Source organism: Cervus elaphus, chromosome 14, assembly GCF_910594005.1.
Source record: "Cervus elaphus chromosome 14, mCerEla1.1, whole genome shotgun sequence".
NCBI classification, from domain to species: domain Eukaryota; kingdom Metazoa; phylum Chordata; class Mammalia; order Artiodactyla; family Cervidae; genus Cervus; species Cervus elaphus.
In genome coordinates, this window is record NC_057828.1 from 21,632,342 (window position 1) to 21,652,581 (window position 20,240).

General features: G+C 38.2%; 1 protein-coding gene across 1 annotated transcript in view; it reads right to left on the reverse strand.

Moving 5' to 3' along the window:
- Nucleotides 1-20,240, reverse strand: part of USH2A (usherin) — an 890,339-nt gene that overhangs the window by 343,018 nt on the left and 527,081 nt on the right. Inside the window, exon 38 of the mRNA XM_043922807.1 lies at nt 17,844-18,023. Within this exon, the coding sequence (XP_043778742.1) occupies nt 17,844-18,023 (180 nt within the window). The remainder of the gene's footprint in view (nt 1-17,843; nt 18,024-20,240) is intronic.

A 20,240-nucleotide genomic window follows, 5' to 3' on the forward strand; every position in this document is an offset into this window, starting at 1 on the left:
TAAATTGCTATACTTAGTTGCTCAGCCGTGTCCAGCTCTTTGTGACCCCATGGACTTTAGCCAGCCAGACTCCTCTATCCATGGGATTCTCCAGGCAAGAATACTGGAATGGGTTGCCATGCCCTCTGCCAGGGGAATCTTCCCAACCCAGGGATCGAACCCAGGTCTCCTGCATTGCAGGTGGATTCTTCACTGTCTGGGCCACCAGGGAAGCCCAGTTTAGCCACACAAGTACTAATTGTAGCACTGGTATCAGAAGTATGTGGGATTAATACCAAGGAATTTTGTCAGATTTAGGTTTATGTACCTGGGGAATTCAGAACTAGAAAATAAATGTATTGATATTAATAACCTTACTTTAATGTGTATGTAGCACAAATTACAATACCTCCTTTTGAAGACTAGCATGGTAATCAAAACATAGCTTTGCCGAGAAGAAGAAAGCACAGATCACCCCCAATTCCCAAGAATCTTCAATTAGTAATTTAAAAAATGATTACCGAGTATATTGCATAAACATGACAGGATCTTCATCTTAAAAATTTAATCCAAATGCTTCTTGTACTTCAGAAATCAGTAGCTATTAAAAAGCGAGATGCTAGTATGTTGCTATCCAATCTTGTCATATATGATGGGAGGCTATACCTTTGCAAAGTAATATACAATTATTATGTGACCAGCACTGTGCTACATTCTTTGCCCTCATTCATCAAACATAATTTCCTCAGTGTCAAACTCATGAGGTACTTACTACCATTTCTCCCACTTTATGGAAAGACAAGAATGAGGCAAAATATGTATGATTGTATAACTTACTTTCTTAATTTTAGCTCATTCTGATTGATTTTAAAATCCATGATCTTAATCATCATGGTAATTTGCTTGACAGCCTGCATACATGTGTGTGTGTTAATCCCTCATTTGTGTCCGACTCTTTCTGACCCCATGGACTGTAGCCTGCTGGGCTCCTCTGTCCATGGGATTCTCCAGGCAGGAATACTGGAGTGGGTTGCCGTTTCCTTCTCCAGGGCATCTTCCCAACCCAGGGAACAAACCTGGGTCTTCTGCATTGTAGACATTTTCTTTACCATCAGGGAAAGCCATTTACCACCAGGGAAGCCCATTTATGTATGTAGGAGTTACATATAAACAGTGGAGATATAGAATATGGAACTTTTGTTATTCTTATCCTGTGTATAGTTTATGTGTTCCTCAAGTAACATCTAATCTCATACTTTCTCAGGAGGTAAAAATTGGCAAGTATTTTTTTTTCCCCTAAGCAAGAAAGATTGACAAAAAGGTAAAAATTAAGTTCTGATTATCAATAATGTTTCACTGGTCCTAAAGTTAAGCTATTCTGAGAAAATTTCTCCCATATATTTAAATCTTAGAGATTTCAGAAGAGCTTGCATCCATTCAGTGGTTCTACTATAAGCACTGTGTTCGGCCATATCGCCATCAGAGAGAATAGCAGAAATTACTGTATGTTTTATTAAAAACCTATTTTTGTCCCTCTCTCTCTTTTTAATCTTAAACTCTAATTTAGTTGTTGTTCCCTTAGGTACAAGGTACACAGTTCATAATTCATTTGATATAAAATGTCAGTTTAGATTCTTGTCTGTCTTTGATACAGGAGAAAAAACATGTACATTTCAATTTCTTCAATGCCAGAAATACCAGTAACAACCCCCAACTGTGTGTCTCAAAGACCTTTGTGTTAAATTAAACATCAAGATTCCAAAACTGTGGGGAAGGATATTTCCAAGACACAGAGTACAAATACATGAGACAGAGGGAGACAGCTAATGCCTTTCCTACCAGTGGAGTGATATCTCCCAGGGAGCATCTTTGATCCTCAAATTAGTCCTCACTTATAATTTAATACACCACAACCAGTCTGCTGTTTCCTTCCATGCAGCTTTCAGAGGCAATGGTTGGAATCATCAAGGAAAATCAACATTTCAATGTTTGGGGCTGGTTTAATTTTCAATCCAATTAGTAATAGTTTATGTGTATTTTGTGCTCTTTATGTATTGCAATTTCCATTCTTTTAACAAATAGTCTATACCTGCTGATTTTCTCAGGGTGCGTGCATGCACGCGCGTGCACACACACACACACACACACACACACACCCCTTTCTCCCTTAACCAAAATCCCCTCAGGATGGTTACATGATGACAAAACTCCTTCTCAGGTGAACAAATGTAGGCCCAAGGAAGAGATCAATTTTCTGGGGGTCATGTGATCAATAAGTGAAAACACTGGGGAAGGTGGGTAGTGGTAAAGTTCAAAGTCACATAGTTTGACAGACCTGCAGTCGGTATGCTTAACAAATGCATAGTTTAAGACACATGCTTCCAAAAAAAAAGAAAAGACACATGCTTCCTTGATGAGAAAGTCAAATGTGAATGAGATTCAAGTCTTTTCTTGTGGATATACCTTCAACCTCAGACTTTCATGAGGAAAGTGTTCCTCCTTTCTGATGGCCAAGAAGACTCACAAGGTCTTTCCTGTGGCCATGCCAGGGAACGAGTCCCCTAAATGCTCATGCTGTTCACACTCCTGGGTTCTCCAATTTTCCACGTGGGATTAAGTGTCCTCATTTGATTGATGTACTTTTAATCTGCTACTGAAAAATTGTGTTAGTGAGGAAAGAAAAAGATTCTTCATTCTTTTTTTTTTTTTTTAACCAACATGGACATTTTTACTGTCTTTCAATGAGTGTAAAAATTTTTTCCAAAATTAGCATATTAGCATTATTAGATAAATTAAGACTCTGTTTACAAGAATGCAAGCTCTGTATAATAATAAGATCACATCTGTTCCTTTCCCTTGATATATAGAGGGCATTAATATAAGAAATTCAACTTTAATATGGGCCCAAAGAGAGGAACACTTAGTAATTAGCAATGATACCACTTTTCCACACTAATGTTTGGGGTAGATGTATCTACACAAGTTCTGCACAAAAGTCTCTGCAACAGCAATTCAAATATGAAAAATTACATTTTCTATTATAAACCAGAGAAAGAAGTATACATTAGAACTCATGTCACTTGAATGCTAAAAACTGAGTAAAAGTTTTGTTTTGTTTTTCGGAAAATCTAAGTGAATCTTTTCTGCTAAATAGATTAATACGAGGTTACTTTAACATTGTCTTCTAACTAGAGTTTATGTTAGATATAAATTCATGGGGGAGTATGAGAGAATTTGGCCAAAATACTTGATGGGAACGTAAGTGTTTACACCCACATGCTGAGAAAGAAAACTCTCTACCTGGTCACCTTTGTAATATTGCTTCTGCTGAGTGCTTCATTGTAAGGCTATAAACATATCTGTTTTAACTGAATTTTCTCGTTAGACTATAAACTTTAAGAGTGTGTGTCTCAAAGCTGAGAATAACTCTTTAGTTTACTGGCAACAAGTTTTGAGTACCTGATATTTCAACCAAATGAGACTGCTGAAATTGTATTTGGCATCACTGTAGACCAAGCCATACCTTCAGAATCCTGTTGACTACTGGAGTTTGGGAGTCTGTGCTACCTCAACCAAGACAGGATAAGAGTGGTCAGTGGAAGATGTTTCAAATGAACAAGAATGCAGTGGCTCAGAATCAGGTTTCTGTAGCCAGTCTCAAGGTTTGAATATGTTCCCTGCCATTTATTTACTAGTTCTCTGCCACTACAGAACTAGTTGCAAAACTGTCTCTTTTCCTCAACTTCCTCATGTGTAAAGAGGGATAACAGTAGTCCTTTCCTCATACAGTTTTTGAGAAATAAATGAGTTAATATATGTAAATCAACACCTGCATCTATAAAGTACTATCTGAGTAGGCCCTACAGCAAAAAAAAAAAAAAAAATGATTTATATCAAATAAAAGGTGACATGATCTTAATTGTTCTCTGATACATGGAAAACTTCAGTCAACTTTGTGGAGCTGTTATTTGTGAACTCTTAGAAGGAAAAATCTTTTAAGTATAAGTTCTCAATAGCCAGCAAACCCTGGCTTCTGAGATAAGGATGTCAGTGACTTGAGGAAATATTTAAGAATCCCACAGAGGAGGTGCAGTCACTCAGTTCAGTTGCTCAGTCCTGTCTGACTCTTTGCGACCCCATGCACTGCAGCAAGCCAGGTTTCCCTGTCCATCAACAACTCAGGGAGTTTACTCAAACTCATGTCCATTGAGTTGGTGATGCCATCCAGACATCTCATCCTCTGTCATCCCCTTCTCCTGCCTTCAATCTTTCCCAGCATCTGGGTATTTTCCAATGAGTCAGTTCTTCATATCAGGTGGCCAAAGTATTGGAGTTTCAGCTTCAGCATCAGTCCTTCCAATGAATATTCAGGACTGATTTCCTTTAGGATGGACTGGTTGGATCTCCTTGCAGTCCAAGGGACTCTCAAGCATCTTCTCCACACCACAGCTCAAAAGCATCAATTCTTCAGCGCTCAGCTTTCTTTATAGTCCAACTCTCACAACCATACATGACTACTGGAAAAACCATAGCTTTGACTAGATGGACCTTTATTGGCAAAGTAATGTCTCCGCTTTTTAATATGCTGTCTGGGGTAGTCATAGCTTTTCTTCCAAGGAGTAAGCATCTTTTAATTTCATGGCTGCAGTCACCATCTGCAGTGATTTTGGAGCCCAAGAAAATACAGTCTGTCACGGTTTCCATTGTTTCCCCATCTATTTGTCATGAAGTGATGGGACCAGATGCCATGATCTTAGTTTTCTGAATGTTGAGTTTTAAGCCAACTTTTTCATTCTCCTCTTTCACTTTCATCAAGAGACTCTAGTTCTTCTTCACTTTCTGCCATAAGGGCAGTGTTATCTGCATATCTGAGATTATTGATATTTCTCTCAGAAATTTTGATTTCAGCTTGTGCTTCATCCAGTCTGACATTTCATATGATGTACTCTGCATATTAGTTAAATAAGCAGAGTGATAATATACAGCCTTGTCGTATTCCTTTCCTGATTTGGAACCAGTCTGTTGTTCCATGTCTCGTTCTAACTGTTGCTTCTTGACCTGCATACAGACTTCTCTGAAGGCAGGTAGGTAGTCTGGGATTCCCATCTCTTTAAGGATTTTCCACAGTTTGTTGTGATCCACAGAGTCAAAGGCTTTGTTGTAGTCAATAAAGCAGAAGTAGATGTTTTTCTGGAACTCTCTTGCTTTTTCTATGATCCAACAGATGTTGGCAACTTGATCTCTGGTTCCTCTGCCTTTTCTAAATCCAGCTTGCACGTCTGGAAGTTCACGGTTCACACTAGACGCTCATTAAAGAAAATCCCCCAGACAGAGGAGACTCAGGCTGTAGTTACACAGGTTTCCTTCCAACAGATGTTCTGTGAAGGCACCGAAGAGCCAAGGAAATTCAGCCACAGTGTCTTCACAGGAGAGCCGCTTAATGCACCTCAGGTCGCAAAACACCACACCTGTTGATTTCGTGCCACAAGTAGACTGAACATCTGGAACCGGTCATCTGTGGTATCTATTCCTGCTCCACTCGGGGAGACTGCCAGCAACAAGCCAGCTCCCATCCTTTGGAAAGGCCCCCAGCTTTGGAGTTTCTAGAGTCAAAAACACGTTGAGTGTAGGGGCCACTTCCACCTATTTTCACTCAATAATTCTGTGTCCCAGTGAGAGTGTGGCAGAGAGCCATAGATAAGATCATGTCCTATTTTCTATCTGAAGGTATTTTCAAGATGGTCTAGCTCAGTGGTTTTCAAATTTGGGCGTGCATTCCAGGAACCCAAGGTGGGGGTGCACTGGAGACCCTCATATATCTGTTTTCATTTAGCCCAATTAATTCATAATCATGAATATCATAGAGGCTATTTTCCCACTGTTATCACAATGTATTCTCCATTAAGTTTTTTTTAAAAATTATTCATTTATTTGTGGTTGCATTGGGTTTTTGTTACTGCATGGGCTTTCTCTAGTAGCAGCAAGTTGGGGCTACTTTTTATTTGTGGGACATGACCATCTCATTGTGGTGGCCTCTCTTGTTGCAGAGCATGGGCTCTAGGCATGCGGGCTCTGTAGCTGTGGCATGTGGGGTTTAGCTGCTCCACGGCATGTGGGATCTTTCTGGACCAAGAACTAAACCTGTGTCCTCTCCATTGACAGGTGGATTCTTATCTACTGGACAACCAGGGAAGTCCCTCCATTAACTTTTCATAGAACCTTTAGACTCAGGATGATCTATATAACTTTACAGAGCTACAGTAGGGATCTTCTTGAAGTTCTTAATGGAAAAAGATTGGAGATACAATCCTTAAGTGACTAAGGTACATAAAGGACTTATTTTACTTTTGTAAAAGTATTTATGCAGACAGGTAAATGCTCATAGAATTTTATGCAAGACAGACATAGAGTCTGTCTATGATAACAAAGGAAAAAGAATAAGATGTTATTTTTAAAAAATAAAGCAAAAATTTCTTCAGGGCACTATAAGAATTCAAATAAAACTTCAAGTTGCTTTCAAACTGCAGAGCCAGTCAGACAGACATGATTTTTTTTTTAACCTTAAAGTTATAGATAAACCTTTATTCCAAGATAAAAAAAACAGAAAGGAGAATTGTACTTATTCTTTTTAAAAACAGGATTTTTCAATATCAATGGAACTTAAAGGGATAATATTTCCCTATTCTCTCCTCTGGTAAAGTAGAAGTGTGATTAATTTTTGTGTGTGTGTGTCTCTCTTGCCCCAGGAAGCTCTAAAGATTGCACTTAATTGTGTTTTGGGGCCTGTGTGTTTCTATACTAACCACATGAGAGTATGCAAATGTGGGAGGCTGGCAGCCCTTTGCTGGAGGCTTGTTGAATCCACAGTAAGCACACTTCAAAGTTCCCTCCATCTTCTCCCTGGCTCAGAAGTTAGTCCCTTTCGAAAGAGTTTTTATAAGCAGGAAGTTCATTGTCAAGATGGTGAATATGGAAAGTGAGAAAAATCCCACAAATTATAAAATAGAAAAGTATCCTTCTCTTTGGTTTATGTAATTTTACAAACACACACACACACATAGAGCAGGGTAAATAAACGATCAATTCTAAGAAGGTAAAGGTAAGGTTTTTCATAAAAGGATTTGAGAGCTGTTCAAGACAGTTTTGGTTTTATTCTCATAACATACTTGGGAGAAAGCACAGGTTCCACTAAATGGCCCTGGTATGTGTTTCCAAAAGTATGCTGCTGCTGCTAAGTCGCTTCAGTCGTGTCCGACTCTATGCGACCCCATAGACGGCAGCCCACCAGGCTCCTCCGTCCCTGGGATTTTCCAGGCAAGAGTACTGGAGTGGGTTGCCATTGCCTTCTCCGAAAAGTACGCTACTTATTATGAATTTAAATACTTCATTGAATTTGTCTACCTTAGTACTCTGAATGGGTTGATTTTTCCAGGGGAAAAAGAGTAGCACATTTAGAAGACATACACAGGAGTAAAACATTCTGTACAGCTATTCTAAAGATTCATATGAACTGGATGTAACATAAATTGTGTAGCGCTTAATATGAAGGTAAAGACAGTGTGTTTATACAGTAGAATACTCTTGTTGTAAAGAATGTAACCCCTCACAATCCTATATCTTCATTGTGACATTTACATCATAAAAGGAAGCTAAACTCATCTTTCCTCCTACCCTCTGAATAGGGTAATATACCATCTGAGCCTTTGGTTTATTTCAATTCCTAATCGATAGCTTACTTTTTTAAAAATTTTGAACCTGTGCGTTCTTTCCATTTTTAAGTGTTTCATGGCCACTTGCACCTTGAAGTTTCAACTTACATCTTGCAAATAATTCAAAGTAGGTTCAGAGAAGATGAAAAATGGAAAATACAAGCTGATATTTGCACACTGCAAGCAAACTTTTACATTTTGGGGGATTATTAGCACAGCATCTTGACATTGTACGGAATGGATTTTAAAAGACTTAGCAATATTTTATAGTTCTCATTGCTGTGCTGTGTTTAGTAATGTCCGACTCTTTGCAACCCCATGGACTGTAGCCTTCTCTGTCCATGGGGATTTTCCAGGCAAGAATACTGGAGTGGGTTGCCATACCCTCCTCAGGGGATCTTTCGAACCCAGGTCTCCCACATTGTAGGCAGATTCTTTACCATCCAAGCCAACAGGGAAACCCAAACATACTGGAGTGGGTAGCCTATCCCTTCTCCAGGGGATCTTCCCAACCCAGGAGTCAAACTGTGTCTCCTGCTTTGCAGGCACATTCTTTACCAGCTGAGCTACCAAGGAAGCCCTCTCATTGCTACAGCTACAGAAAAGTGTAAGATAAAATGAAGTTTGAATCTGCAACTCTTTTTTTTTTTAACCTATCTCTGCCTTTTGAGCTTCTAATTGCTCTTAATTCCCTTAGGCAACCTGTCATAAAAATGATATCACTTGCCCTCTGGTTGTTCCACCATGCTACCTACAACCTACTTCTTTTAGGTGGTTTTCGAGTGAGATGAAAAAAAAAGAAAGAAAGAAAATTTAGTTCTTTCCTTTAGAAACTGGAGGAGAAAAGTAAGTTCACTGAACAATTCATACCACAAGTCTCAGACTCACTTCCTAATCAGCTGAAGGGCTATCATCAATGATTTATTTTTCCTTTCTTTTGTTTACAGGCAAAGCTATTGTGACACTTCACCTAAGAGAAGGATGTGATAGCACTGTCCAGGAACTCTTAAGACAGCAAGTTGCTTCCAGGGCAGGTCATCATGCTGCTTCCTGTAAAGCATTTCCTTTCCTTTGGTGTACAGTGTTAATAGGTACTCTTTTGATCTACCTACTCTCAACTGGCTTGCAATGTTAATAAAAAATTTCCATTTACTCTGTAACATACCAAGATAGGGACTACCCAGGTGGCACTGTGGTAAAGAATCTACCTGTCAATGCAGGAGACGTGGGAGATGCAAGAGACACAGATTTTATCCCTGGGTCAGCAAGATCCCCTGGAGTAGTAAATAGCAACCCACTCTGATAATTTTGCCTGGGAAATCCCATGAACAGAGGAGCCAGCGGGCTATAGTCCATAGGGTTGAAAAAAGATGAACACTAACGAACATACACACACACACATACCCTATGATGGATAGTCTAGCCCAAAGGCCAAGTTTTGCGTCCACCAGTCGACTTAGTTGTATCTTCCCAACCTAACAACTCCTCCAAGCATGAGAAATTTAATAAAGAGTGTCTGTATTAAATTGCTAAGTTTTGAGGTGGCTTGAGTATGCAGTAATATATAACTGAAAGAAAAGCTCAGTCTTTTAAAATTTAAAAGAGGTCTTCCCTAGTAGCTCAGTGGTAAAGCATCTGCCTACCAATACAGGAGACAGGGGTTCAATCCCTGATCTGGGAAGATCCCACATGCCACAGAGCAACTAATCCCATGGACTGTACTAATGAGTCTGTGCTCTAGAGCCTGGGAGCCACAACTATGAGCCCACATGCCCCAGCTACAGAAGCTCATGTGACTTAGAGCCCATGCTCTGCAACAAGAGAGGCCACCACAATGAGAAGCCTGAACACCGCAATGTAGAGAGTAGCCCCTGCTCACTGCAACTAGAGAAAAGCCCATGCGACAATAAAGACAGCACAACTAATAAAATAGCTAAAGAAATAAGATCTACATCTTTAAAAAATTAAATAAACTCTAAAAGAAAATTAATTCAGCAGTGTGATCTGTGAGAAATCAGTGGGCAACGGAATTCTTTGGGTGATAATATTGGGCAAAAATTATGTATTACATTTTAAAGAGCAAGATTTTACTTGGTTATTCAAAACTGTATTGTCTGAACAATTACTGTTATTTCCCATTTAGTGAAAAATGAAATAAACTTTCAATTCCAAGATTTCACTTTTTAAAAAAGATATAGTTAAGGCAAATTTGGAAAAGGTTAAAAAAAATCACCAAAAACATTCAGATTCTTCTCTCTTGGCTAGCTAGCATTAATGAAGTTACAAAAGCATTTATTTATGAATAAAAATGTACATATAATAGAAATGAAAAAATAATCCAAAAATTATGTATAATAAGTGGCTCACCATGAATTCTGAAGAGAAATCCATCAAGAAAAAATGTGCTACTTTTCTGCCTGTTGAAATCCCAAGATAACCAATGAGAGTTTGATGTAAAAATCATTTGAAAATTATGATCTAGAGGTCATAGAGGGAGATATTTAAGGTATTTCAAAAGGAAAACCACTTTTCATCCTTCCTGTCTCGCCCTCTCTCCAGGGCACTGTCCAGCCTTCAGAGGTAAAAGGTTATGCACACCCAAATCCAAAGTATTTGTTGGGGGTGGTTCCTCCGTGCCACCAAACCAAGCTCTGGACACTAGCTGAGCATCCTGCAAATAACTAATTCTGACACTATTGACCTGGAGAGGGCCTCAGATTCCGCAAGACTGCTCATTTCCAACTCCCCTCCCTGCCACCTCTGATGCCATTCACAAGTCTAGGTTGTCACCTGTGCTTCTGACCTAACGGAAGTTTCCAATGGCTTGGTACAAACTGGAGGTTCCAATGATCCCCTTCAAGTCAAGATGCCAGTGGAAAGTCAAGGTTGTTACCTGTACTTCAGACTGCTGCTGCTGCTAAGTCACTTCAGTCATGTCTGAAGCTGTGCAACCCCATTGACGGCAGCCCACCAGGCTCTGCTGTCCCTGGGATTCTCCCAGCAAGAACACTGGAGTGGGTTGCCATTTCCTTCCCCAATGCATGAAAGTGAAAAGTGAAAGTGAAGTCTCTCAGTCGTGTCCAACTCTTTGTGACCCCATGGACTGCAGCTTACCAGGCTCCTCTGCCCATGGGATTCTCCAGGCAAGAGTACTGGAGAGGGTTGCCATTTCCTTCTCCAGTACTTCAGACTGACTGGCTGTAAATTAGCAGTTCCAGGTGATACCAAGCAAAGCCCCATGGGCTACTGGGCACAAAGCCTTTCTGTATCCTCCATTTCTTCTATTATAGGAAACAGCCATCATTCAGCCTCCATGACCTTCCCTGAGTTTCAATGGGCATATTCAAGCAGTTGTTAATCAGGGAAGGGAGGGAATGTGAAACCAGGGAGAGACAAATAGTCAAGAGCCGTCTTGGGGCAAGGTCCTAGGTCTCCCTCAAGGGACATACACAATAATATCATTGAGGTATTTTGCAGATACTGAAACCCACTCACAGTGAAAGAAGTTAATGTTTAGTGATGGTATACTGCCCATAAGCATGCAGACCCCAGACCAGTTAGGCCTGAAGGTTGATGATGCTGACTCCTACTTACTTCACCACCAACCTATCACAAAAATGTCCACAAGCTGATCATGCCCTCTTTGAACAATTACTCTAAAACGTCTCACCATCTTTTCTGGGGTGGGAGAAGAGGGGGACATACTGTTTTTTTTTGAGGCATTGTGACCCTCTCTGCCTGTCAAAGCGATAAAATTGAGCTTTTCTACTTCACCCAAAACTCTGTCTCTGAGATTGATTCAGTACTGGTGTTCGGGAAGATGAACTTTTGGCATCACCACCATCCCCTTTACAGCTCCTGTTAATTTGCTACAGTGGCTCACAGAAACTCTGGAAACCCATTTACTCACCAGATTACTGGTTTCTTACAAAGGATACAACTTGGAACAGCCAGATGGAAGAGATACGTGGGGGAAGGTATGCAAGGAGTGGCTAGGGCATCTATGACGTGCTGACTCACTGCTTTCCACAATATCCATGTGTTCACCTACCTGGAACTCTATCCTTTTGGGTTTTTATGGAGGCTTCATTACAGAGACTCGAATGATGAAATCATTGGCCATTTGGAACTGAACTCAATCTCAAGTCGCTCTCCCCTCCTAGGAGGTCAGGGGTGGGAGGGATCAGAGTTTCAACCTTCTGATCACCTGTTTGGCTCCTTCAGTAACCTGTCCCCCTCCACCCCATTCCTTGGGTACTTTCCAAAAGTCATCTCATTAACATAATAAAAGATACCTTTTATAGCTCTGCTTAGGAAATTCCAAATGTTTCTGGAGCTCCTGCCAGAAACAGGGACCAAGATCATGTGTACAGTTCTTATTTTAAATCACAATATTGCAAGAGGCCAAAAAAGAATCTCAGTAGGAAGATAAAGAAAATAGTAAGTACCAAATATTCATGAAGACAGACACTGGGCTAAGCATGAGACACAAACTGTGTTGCTCAGTCCTCTGGCTTCCCTGATAGCTCAGTTGATAAAGAAAAAAGAAAAGAAAGAAAGTGAAGTTGCTCAGTCATGTCCAACTCTTTGCAACCCCATGGACTATAGCCTACCAGGCTCTTCCATCCATGGAATTTTCCAGGCAATAGTACTAGAGTGGGTTGCCATTTCCATCTCCAGGGGATCTTCCCAACCCAGGGATGGAACCCAGGTCTCCCACATTGCAGGCAGATGCTTTACTGTCTCAGCCACCAGGGCAGTTAATAAAGAATCTGCCTGCAATGCAGGAGGCCCAGGTTAGTTTTCTGGGTCGGGAAGATCCGCTGGAGAAGAGATAGGCTACTCACTCCAATACTCTTGGACTTCCCTTGTGGCTCAGCTGGTAAAGAATCTGCCTGCAATATGGAAGACCTGGGTTCGATGCCTACATTCGGAAGATTCTCTGGAGAAGGGAAAGGCTACCCAGTCAAATGGTTATCATCATTCTGCCAGTTTAACAGATGAACAAACTGAAGTTCACAGAGGTCCGAGAATTCCCTTCTAGTCATTCAGCCTATGATTAAAAAAAAGGGAATCAAACTGAAGTTCGTAAGATTCCAAAGTCGATGCTTTTACAATGTGCTTAAGTGTTAATTCCAAGTAGATTTCAATCCTTTTCTCTCAAGGATGTTTTAGATTAGGGGGAGGTCAAGATGAGGAGGGAGAAAGCAAAATAAACTCTAAAAAACCACTCATAACCAATTTGCATTTTTTTAGCATTTGCTTTTCTAATATCACATCTTTGAGAAAGGAATACATTCCTCCAGCCTAGTATTTTTATGAAGTTTGTAGATTATAATTTTCATCAATTTTAATGACAGATTATTTACTATCAGAGAAAACTGGATTAAGTTCACAAACTAGGTTGCTCCAAGTTCCTTTCACTGTTACAATAAAGCAGTTCAGAAAAAGATAAATAGAATAAAATTGTTTCTTTTGGAAAAAATATAAAACTCTCATAAAAAAATCTGTTTCCAGCTCGTCAGTATGGAATTTGTCACTAATCATTTTAAACTATGCCCTTTTATGCTTCTTCTGTCTCTTTTAGCTTTCTGAGTAGTTCTTTGATGTAACAAAGACACTTTCAGACAAGATTTCAGTTCATCTGGAAAAAAAGGTTTAAGTCTGGAGGCAAAATGCAGTGTATTTAAAATTTATATACTCTATAATGCCTTTGTTCTGAACTTGAAGATCCTGCAAAACTTCTAAGCTTCTTTGCCTTCCTCTAAGCTCATTTGTTCTTCCTTGGCTTATTATCATGCAACTGTGATTTTAACTGGTGGTTCCATCGTTTAACTACATGCAGAGTCATGGCTGACCCTTCCTGATCAATTGCCAATCCATACAGGTTTGACTGATAAAAGAGCCAATTAGATTTAAGCAAATTAAGGGACATCACCAATGTCAACCACTTATTTAACTGAATGCTGAATTCCATGCATACAAAACACTAATGCACTGAGCCCCATTAAGAGTTGAAATCCTAACCCCATTAGTAACTCTAGACCTTGAAGGGGTAAAGGTCAGAAGAAAGTTTCATATTTATGGATTAACATTTGGAGTCCATTTTTATTTTTTTTAATTCTTTTCCTAGAACTCTTGAACCTACACTATAATGCTATTCAAGAGCTCAGATTAAAGATATTCCTCATTTCTAAGAGTATCTTAGTGATAAATATGAGCATTATGTTATTACAAACAGTTTAAAAATATAGTAATTGTAGAAACATGAAAGTCTGAGTACACACAAGTAGGTAAGGGTATGCTACATAGTTGAAGAAAAAGGCAAAACACGAAACTCTTCAGTTGACCAAGTAATATTTGAAGTGAATTTTTAAACAAAAAATGTATGCTATTTGGGATTTGCCACTGTCGATCTATGTGCTGAGTTATTAGTCTCATGATCTCATTTGTGTTAATTTCCATCTTCAAAATAACTTGCATTTATCATGTTGTTTAGTCGTATTTTTATTTTCTGTGGTCAAATTAAGAATTTTTTTTAAAAATAAGACTGATTTTATTAAACAGCACAATTAAAGAAATAAGGAAGACCTGATAGGACTAACAAGGGTTCGAAGTTAGATACTGTTGGGCATTTCCCCTCAGATCTGTTGAGGTATAATCGGCAGACATAAAACTGCACATTAATCATATTTCTTATCAGACAAAATAGAAAGATGTTTCATAACCAATACCGAAGAGATGATGTACCAGGGTAAATTCTTTATGCTATGGCCCTTACCGCTTCCAAATTCCTATGTAAACCAGTGTCTGTTACTCTGTTTACCTAAGTAAACAAAAGGGAAGGAACCAGAGTCACGAGTTAGTACAATCTGAGACTATTTCTTACTTCTAATACTCCCGCTCTCCTTACAGTTTGGGCCCCCAATTACATCTGCATGGCCACAGCATCTCTGCACTGGACAAGCATACACGGAGGAGGTCACCGTTTCCACAGCTGGCTACAATAAAAGATTGCACAGGTAGAAGAGGAGGTCTGAGTGGGCCTGAGCAATGATACTTAAAACTGGTAATTAAGCTATCTTGACTGATTTATTTATTTATTCATTCACCCACCAATTATTCACTATGCACCTACCATGTGTTAGGTTCGGTCTAGGCATTAAAGATAAAAATGTGAGTTAGAAACAGTCCCTGCTCTGTAGGCTCTTATAACCAGCGATTGTGACAGATGAGACAAGCAATTTCAGTGTTATGTGACTGAACTCGAGGATACAGAAGGGCCCTATCTCAGCCTTGCTTGGTAAAAGATGACTTCTTGATGGACTGACTTCCTGGTTGAAACCCTAAAAATGAGTAGGACTTAGCCAGATCAAGGAGGTAAAGGAGGTTTTCTGAGCCGCATTTGATAAAGAAAAAAAAAAAAAAATTAGCATTTCTGCTTTGCCTAAACTTTCTATTCTTGTTTTTCAACTACACTGGGAAGAAAACAGCTTAGGGTGCCATGTCCACAGATCTTACATAATTCAGCACTGAAAGATAGTGGGAATTCAACATCACCATAAAAGAGACTAATGTTAAAATCAAGGGAATGGCAATAATGAAAATAACCAAATAAAATGGAAAAGTAAATAGCATATAGAACCTTCTCTGCCTATAAGTTGGTTCGTTTCTGTATGTCGGTTCATTTATTATTCAATTCGGTATGAAACACAGTTCGCTGGACAAAGGCATGGAAGATTTCTTTAATAACTCTCAGTACTAATTTAATTCTACTTAAACACACATATTCTAGTGAATGCCACATGCTTTTCAGCATGATTTTTATGTGTAAATCAGGATAATATGTTTTCAGATCATTAAGTAAAAGGAAGCATGAACTAAAACCTATTTAATCAATGAGGTATCACCTTTAAACTGCCACAAGGTCATAAAAAAGATAATTTCAAAGCTATAAGTTTCCTAATTGTAATCAACAACAATCTAATGATAAAAAAGAAGTATGTGCTAATGGCTGTAATAAACTTGAGGAAATCACTGTCTGTCTTTGAAGACACTTTGCTTCCTCTTTTGGTGAAGGGCCAGCTCCCCAATTCTGGATTTCTGAGGACGTGAAGTGAATGATTGTATGCTGGCTTCCAGAGCATTATGATAATGACATGGATATGCATCCACTGAGTGGAAATGGAGATAAGATTCAGCAGTTGACTTCGTCCAACTGTACCACCATAAAGCAATATTTAGTTTCCTTGTGTTTGCATAATATCAACTCTTCTACTAACCCACTTCACACAGTGTATATATTGAGTTAACAATGGCAGCTTGCTATGTTTAACTGAATCCATATATATTATAAATTATTAGGTTATACATTCCTAAACATGTGAACAATGAATTAAATTTACCCCTGGCCTTCCCAGGAGGCACTAGTGGTAAAGAACCCGCCTCCCAATACAGAAGACAAAAGAGATGCGAGTTTAATCCCTGGGATGGGAAGATCCCCTGGAGAAGGGCATGGCAACCCACTCCAGTATTCTTGCCTGGAGAAGCCCATGGACAGAGAAACCTAGTGGCCCACACACCAAAGGGTCTCAAAGACTTGGGCACAAATGAAGCGACTTAGCACACACGCACTTTTATGAATGCAATGTAAATTTCTGTAAATTACAAACTACTTAAATCAGTGTAAAAGCCAGAAAATGAATATGCACCTCAAATATTTCACATATTCTGTTAAGATATTACTATACCACTGAAAAATTTCAAGCACTAATTGCTCTTTAATATCTAAATATGAATAAAAGGTATTATATACTAGGGTATAGAGTCATCACAATTTTTTAATCCCTTCTAGCACATTGGGTTAGAGTAAAAAATGAAGACAGGAACACCCAAGGTTTGTTTTGTTTTGATCTCAATTCTTAAACAGGCACCCACCTAAATTCAATTCTCTCTTCATAAAATTATCTGTTCATAAAATATGCAACTGAGTTGATCTGCCCCAAAAGTCTCTTTCAAGAATTCTTTTCTTAAACAATGTGGCTTCTGCCATTTAGAGTTTCAAGTGTTTTGGTAAATATCTACTCATTAATTCTTATAATGTCATAAAAGGCACATAATAGTGAGTAATTTTATGACATAGAAGGTAATGAATTTTTCCTTGGCAGAAGAGTTCCATACAAACTGTAGGTTAACTCTTACTTTCCCTTGATGAGACCTTTGCTGCTCTTAACACTCTTTATGACTGCAGAGGGATCTATCCAGCCTTGCAGATCACTCTTAAGGAGATAAGGACATCATCCTTTAGTACAGGACACACTGGTTCCTAAAGCTGGGCTTTGAGCAGACACTGGGTATCCTGGGGTCCTTTTCCTTTGGTATTTAAAAAATACACGTTTCTAAACACTCAACCAAGAATTACACTCATTTCTGAAGTGTACTTTCTGTTCAAGAACTGTATATAACAATCTAAGGCAGAGTTTTATTCTTAGTAATTAGTTCCTATAGACAGTTAAAACAAATGTAGAATTGAATCTAGATCATAATAGTTCTGAATAAGTTAAGTCTTTATCAGAGAAATAATTAAAAATGGCCAGACTGGGTCACATTTCACCTGTGAAAATGATACTGAACTCTAATCATTAGGACATGGAATTTAAGGATGCTTTTCCAGTGGTGCAAATAGAGTTTTCCTATTCTATAACCCTTACTCTGCTTTTTTCTCTTTTGGTCAAATGAGAAGTTTATATATACATCTAAACTTGTTTCCAAAAAAAACAGGAATGAAAACCACTTGTATGAGAAAAGCAAAGTACAAATTTAAAATATATATTTTGAATCTAAATGAAGTCTCAGACAAAAAAGAATTTCCCTATATTCTCACTATGCATAAAGCAAGAGGCACATGTGTGTGTACATACACATACATACAGACACATGTGTGTGTGCATACACACAGTGCTAGATGAAAATGATCTCAATAAAATAATACTAATATAAGGGTCCCAATAAAACAAAGCAAGAACAAAAACCACCAGAAATACAACTGCAACTCTAAGTTCTGAAAAAATTAATTCTACAATAAACAGGCATTCAATGGAGACAGTTCTAGAGCATCTGTATACATTCAGATACCAAGGTTGTTCACAGACTTACCCCCTGGAGGCATTGAAATCATTACAGGATCACTCATCAAGCTGCCTTGGCTATTGGAAACATTCACATGTACTGTATAGTTCGTAAAAGGAACCAATCCATTGATGAGAACCCAAAGGTTAGTCTCTTCACCACTGTGCATGATTTGTGTGCCATTCAGAAGAGTGTAGTTATCACCTGCTGATTATAAAAAGAAAAGTATTTAAATTAGTGTATAATTAAGATTTATTTCCTTCTATTATTTGAGTACTTTCTTGGGTTCTAAATATAGTGCACTAAGTAGAGCTATCTGTATCAGTACCCCAAGAGGCATTTCATGTGCTGCTATCAACATACATAAATTTATTATTTTCTGAACAAAGTGTTACCTGAATTAATATGTTTATTAATATCTAATTTATTCAGTGCAGAGGTTGGAATAACTCAACTGATATTTTTAAGACAGTATGAAGCCTAATCACAAATATCATGGATATAAGTATAAATACTGTACAGATATATAAATTGATCCGTTAATGGATTATTTACAATTGTTTGAGGTTTTTTTTTTTAAAGTTCTTGAATTTTCTTTAATGTACAGACTGGGAGAAAATCACACTCTGTTTCCCTAAATGGAACGGTTCTGGATGTAAATAGAACACTCAGATATGTGTTATATGTTTCATTTATTACCAGTACCAATTGGTTTATTTTCTGCTCATTTTGCTTGTAAGGTTAGTTGACTACTTTCTATCTAACACCTCTTCAAAACAAAACTGGTGACAATATTCTGAAAAGTAACTAGGGATGGGAAGTAATATGTGTCCACTTTGATCAGAATATCTTTTTTTTTTTAACCTCTATGGGAAAATGCAGAGGCTGCCTGTCTGTATATAAGAATCACCGTGAAAGTACATCACTGGGTCCCACCACTACCCTCCTTCCAAAATTTCAGAGAACCCAAATCTCCAGATTAGAATACAGGAAAATACTTTTGTCTGATAACAGGGTTTTATCTCCATCTTCTATGCAACTGGGTTACATTCAAGGTTAAGAAGAGTTAGAAATTAGACTTAAAAAATAAGGCTACAATTGAACAGCATATTATAACATTTATTTCACTTGCTATGTTAGATGCTTTCATGAAAAGTTTCCATAAGGAAATTTTTAAAAATATCACCTAATTTAGTAAACTTTAGTTATATTTACTCTTAAAAGATTGAAAAAAGAATAGTTAGAAATAGTAATATTTACTTTAAATAGCCATCCTCCTTTGCCAGAACACTTTTTTTACTGTATATACCTTTAATTTTTCCCATATACATTCCACAAATATAAGCAAACAAATAAAAAAGCACTGATGTCAGCTTCTAGGAGAAAGCATATTTGCAAGCTCTCTGGATACTGATATAATCTTTACTGTTTAAATGTTTTAAAAAGTAAAGATGGTGACATATGAAAAGTGATCTTGCATTGTACAGCGGACAAAAGTTAACAGTTGTAATATTTACAAAAATATTATATTTTTACATAGTTTAGTATAGTGCAAGAGAAGGAAATGGCAGCCATTCCAGTATTCTTGCCTCGAGAATCCCATGGACAGAGGAGTCTGGTGGGCTACAGTCCTTGGGGTCGCAAGGAGTCAGACATAACTGAGTGACTTCACTCACTCTCAGTACAGTGCAATGGAAAGTACATAAATTTGGTGATTAGAGAGTTTCTGCATTTGAACTTGTCCTTTTCATTCTTGAGTAGTGTGCTCTTTGTAAGTAACTTACTTAATTTTATTTATTTTTTTACCACCACACTGGGTAGCTGTGGGATCTTAGTTTCATAACTAAGGACTGAACCCTAGTCCACAATAGCAAAAGCACTGAATCGTAATATCTGGACTGCCAGGGAATTACCTGTAAGTTACTTAATATTTCTGAACCTCATTTTTCTTCTGTGAACTGGGAATAATAACGCTCCTTTGTTTGCCACATTATTACGACCCTTAAATGAGATGTTCAGCAGCAGCAGCTAGAAATGTTACTGCTTCTGTTGCAATAATTTCTATTCATTTTTAGTAAAACAAGATAAAGACATTGTCACAGTTTAAGAATGGTTTTAAGTTCCCAAAATGGAAACAGACAACACATCTATGTAGGTGAAGAAGTTATGAAACCTACAAAATAGCTGTTGGTAATCTCCTAATGCATTACAGCAGAAAGGATACATCTGTTGCTATATCCATGCAACAGGTACATTTCTGAAAACTATTTAGAACTATCAAGTGATTAAAAATTACTGACTCTGCATTTTACTTTCTCAAGTACCTACCTACTACATTCTCCCCACCTCCACCCAATAATGTATTATTATTCAAAAATCTAAGGTTTTTCAATTAATAAAACAATGCTAATCTCATTCACTTCC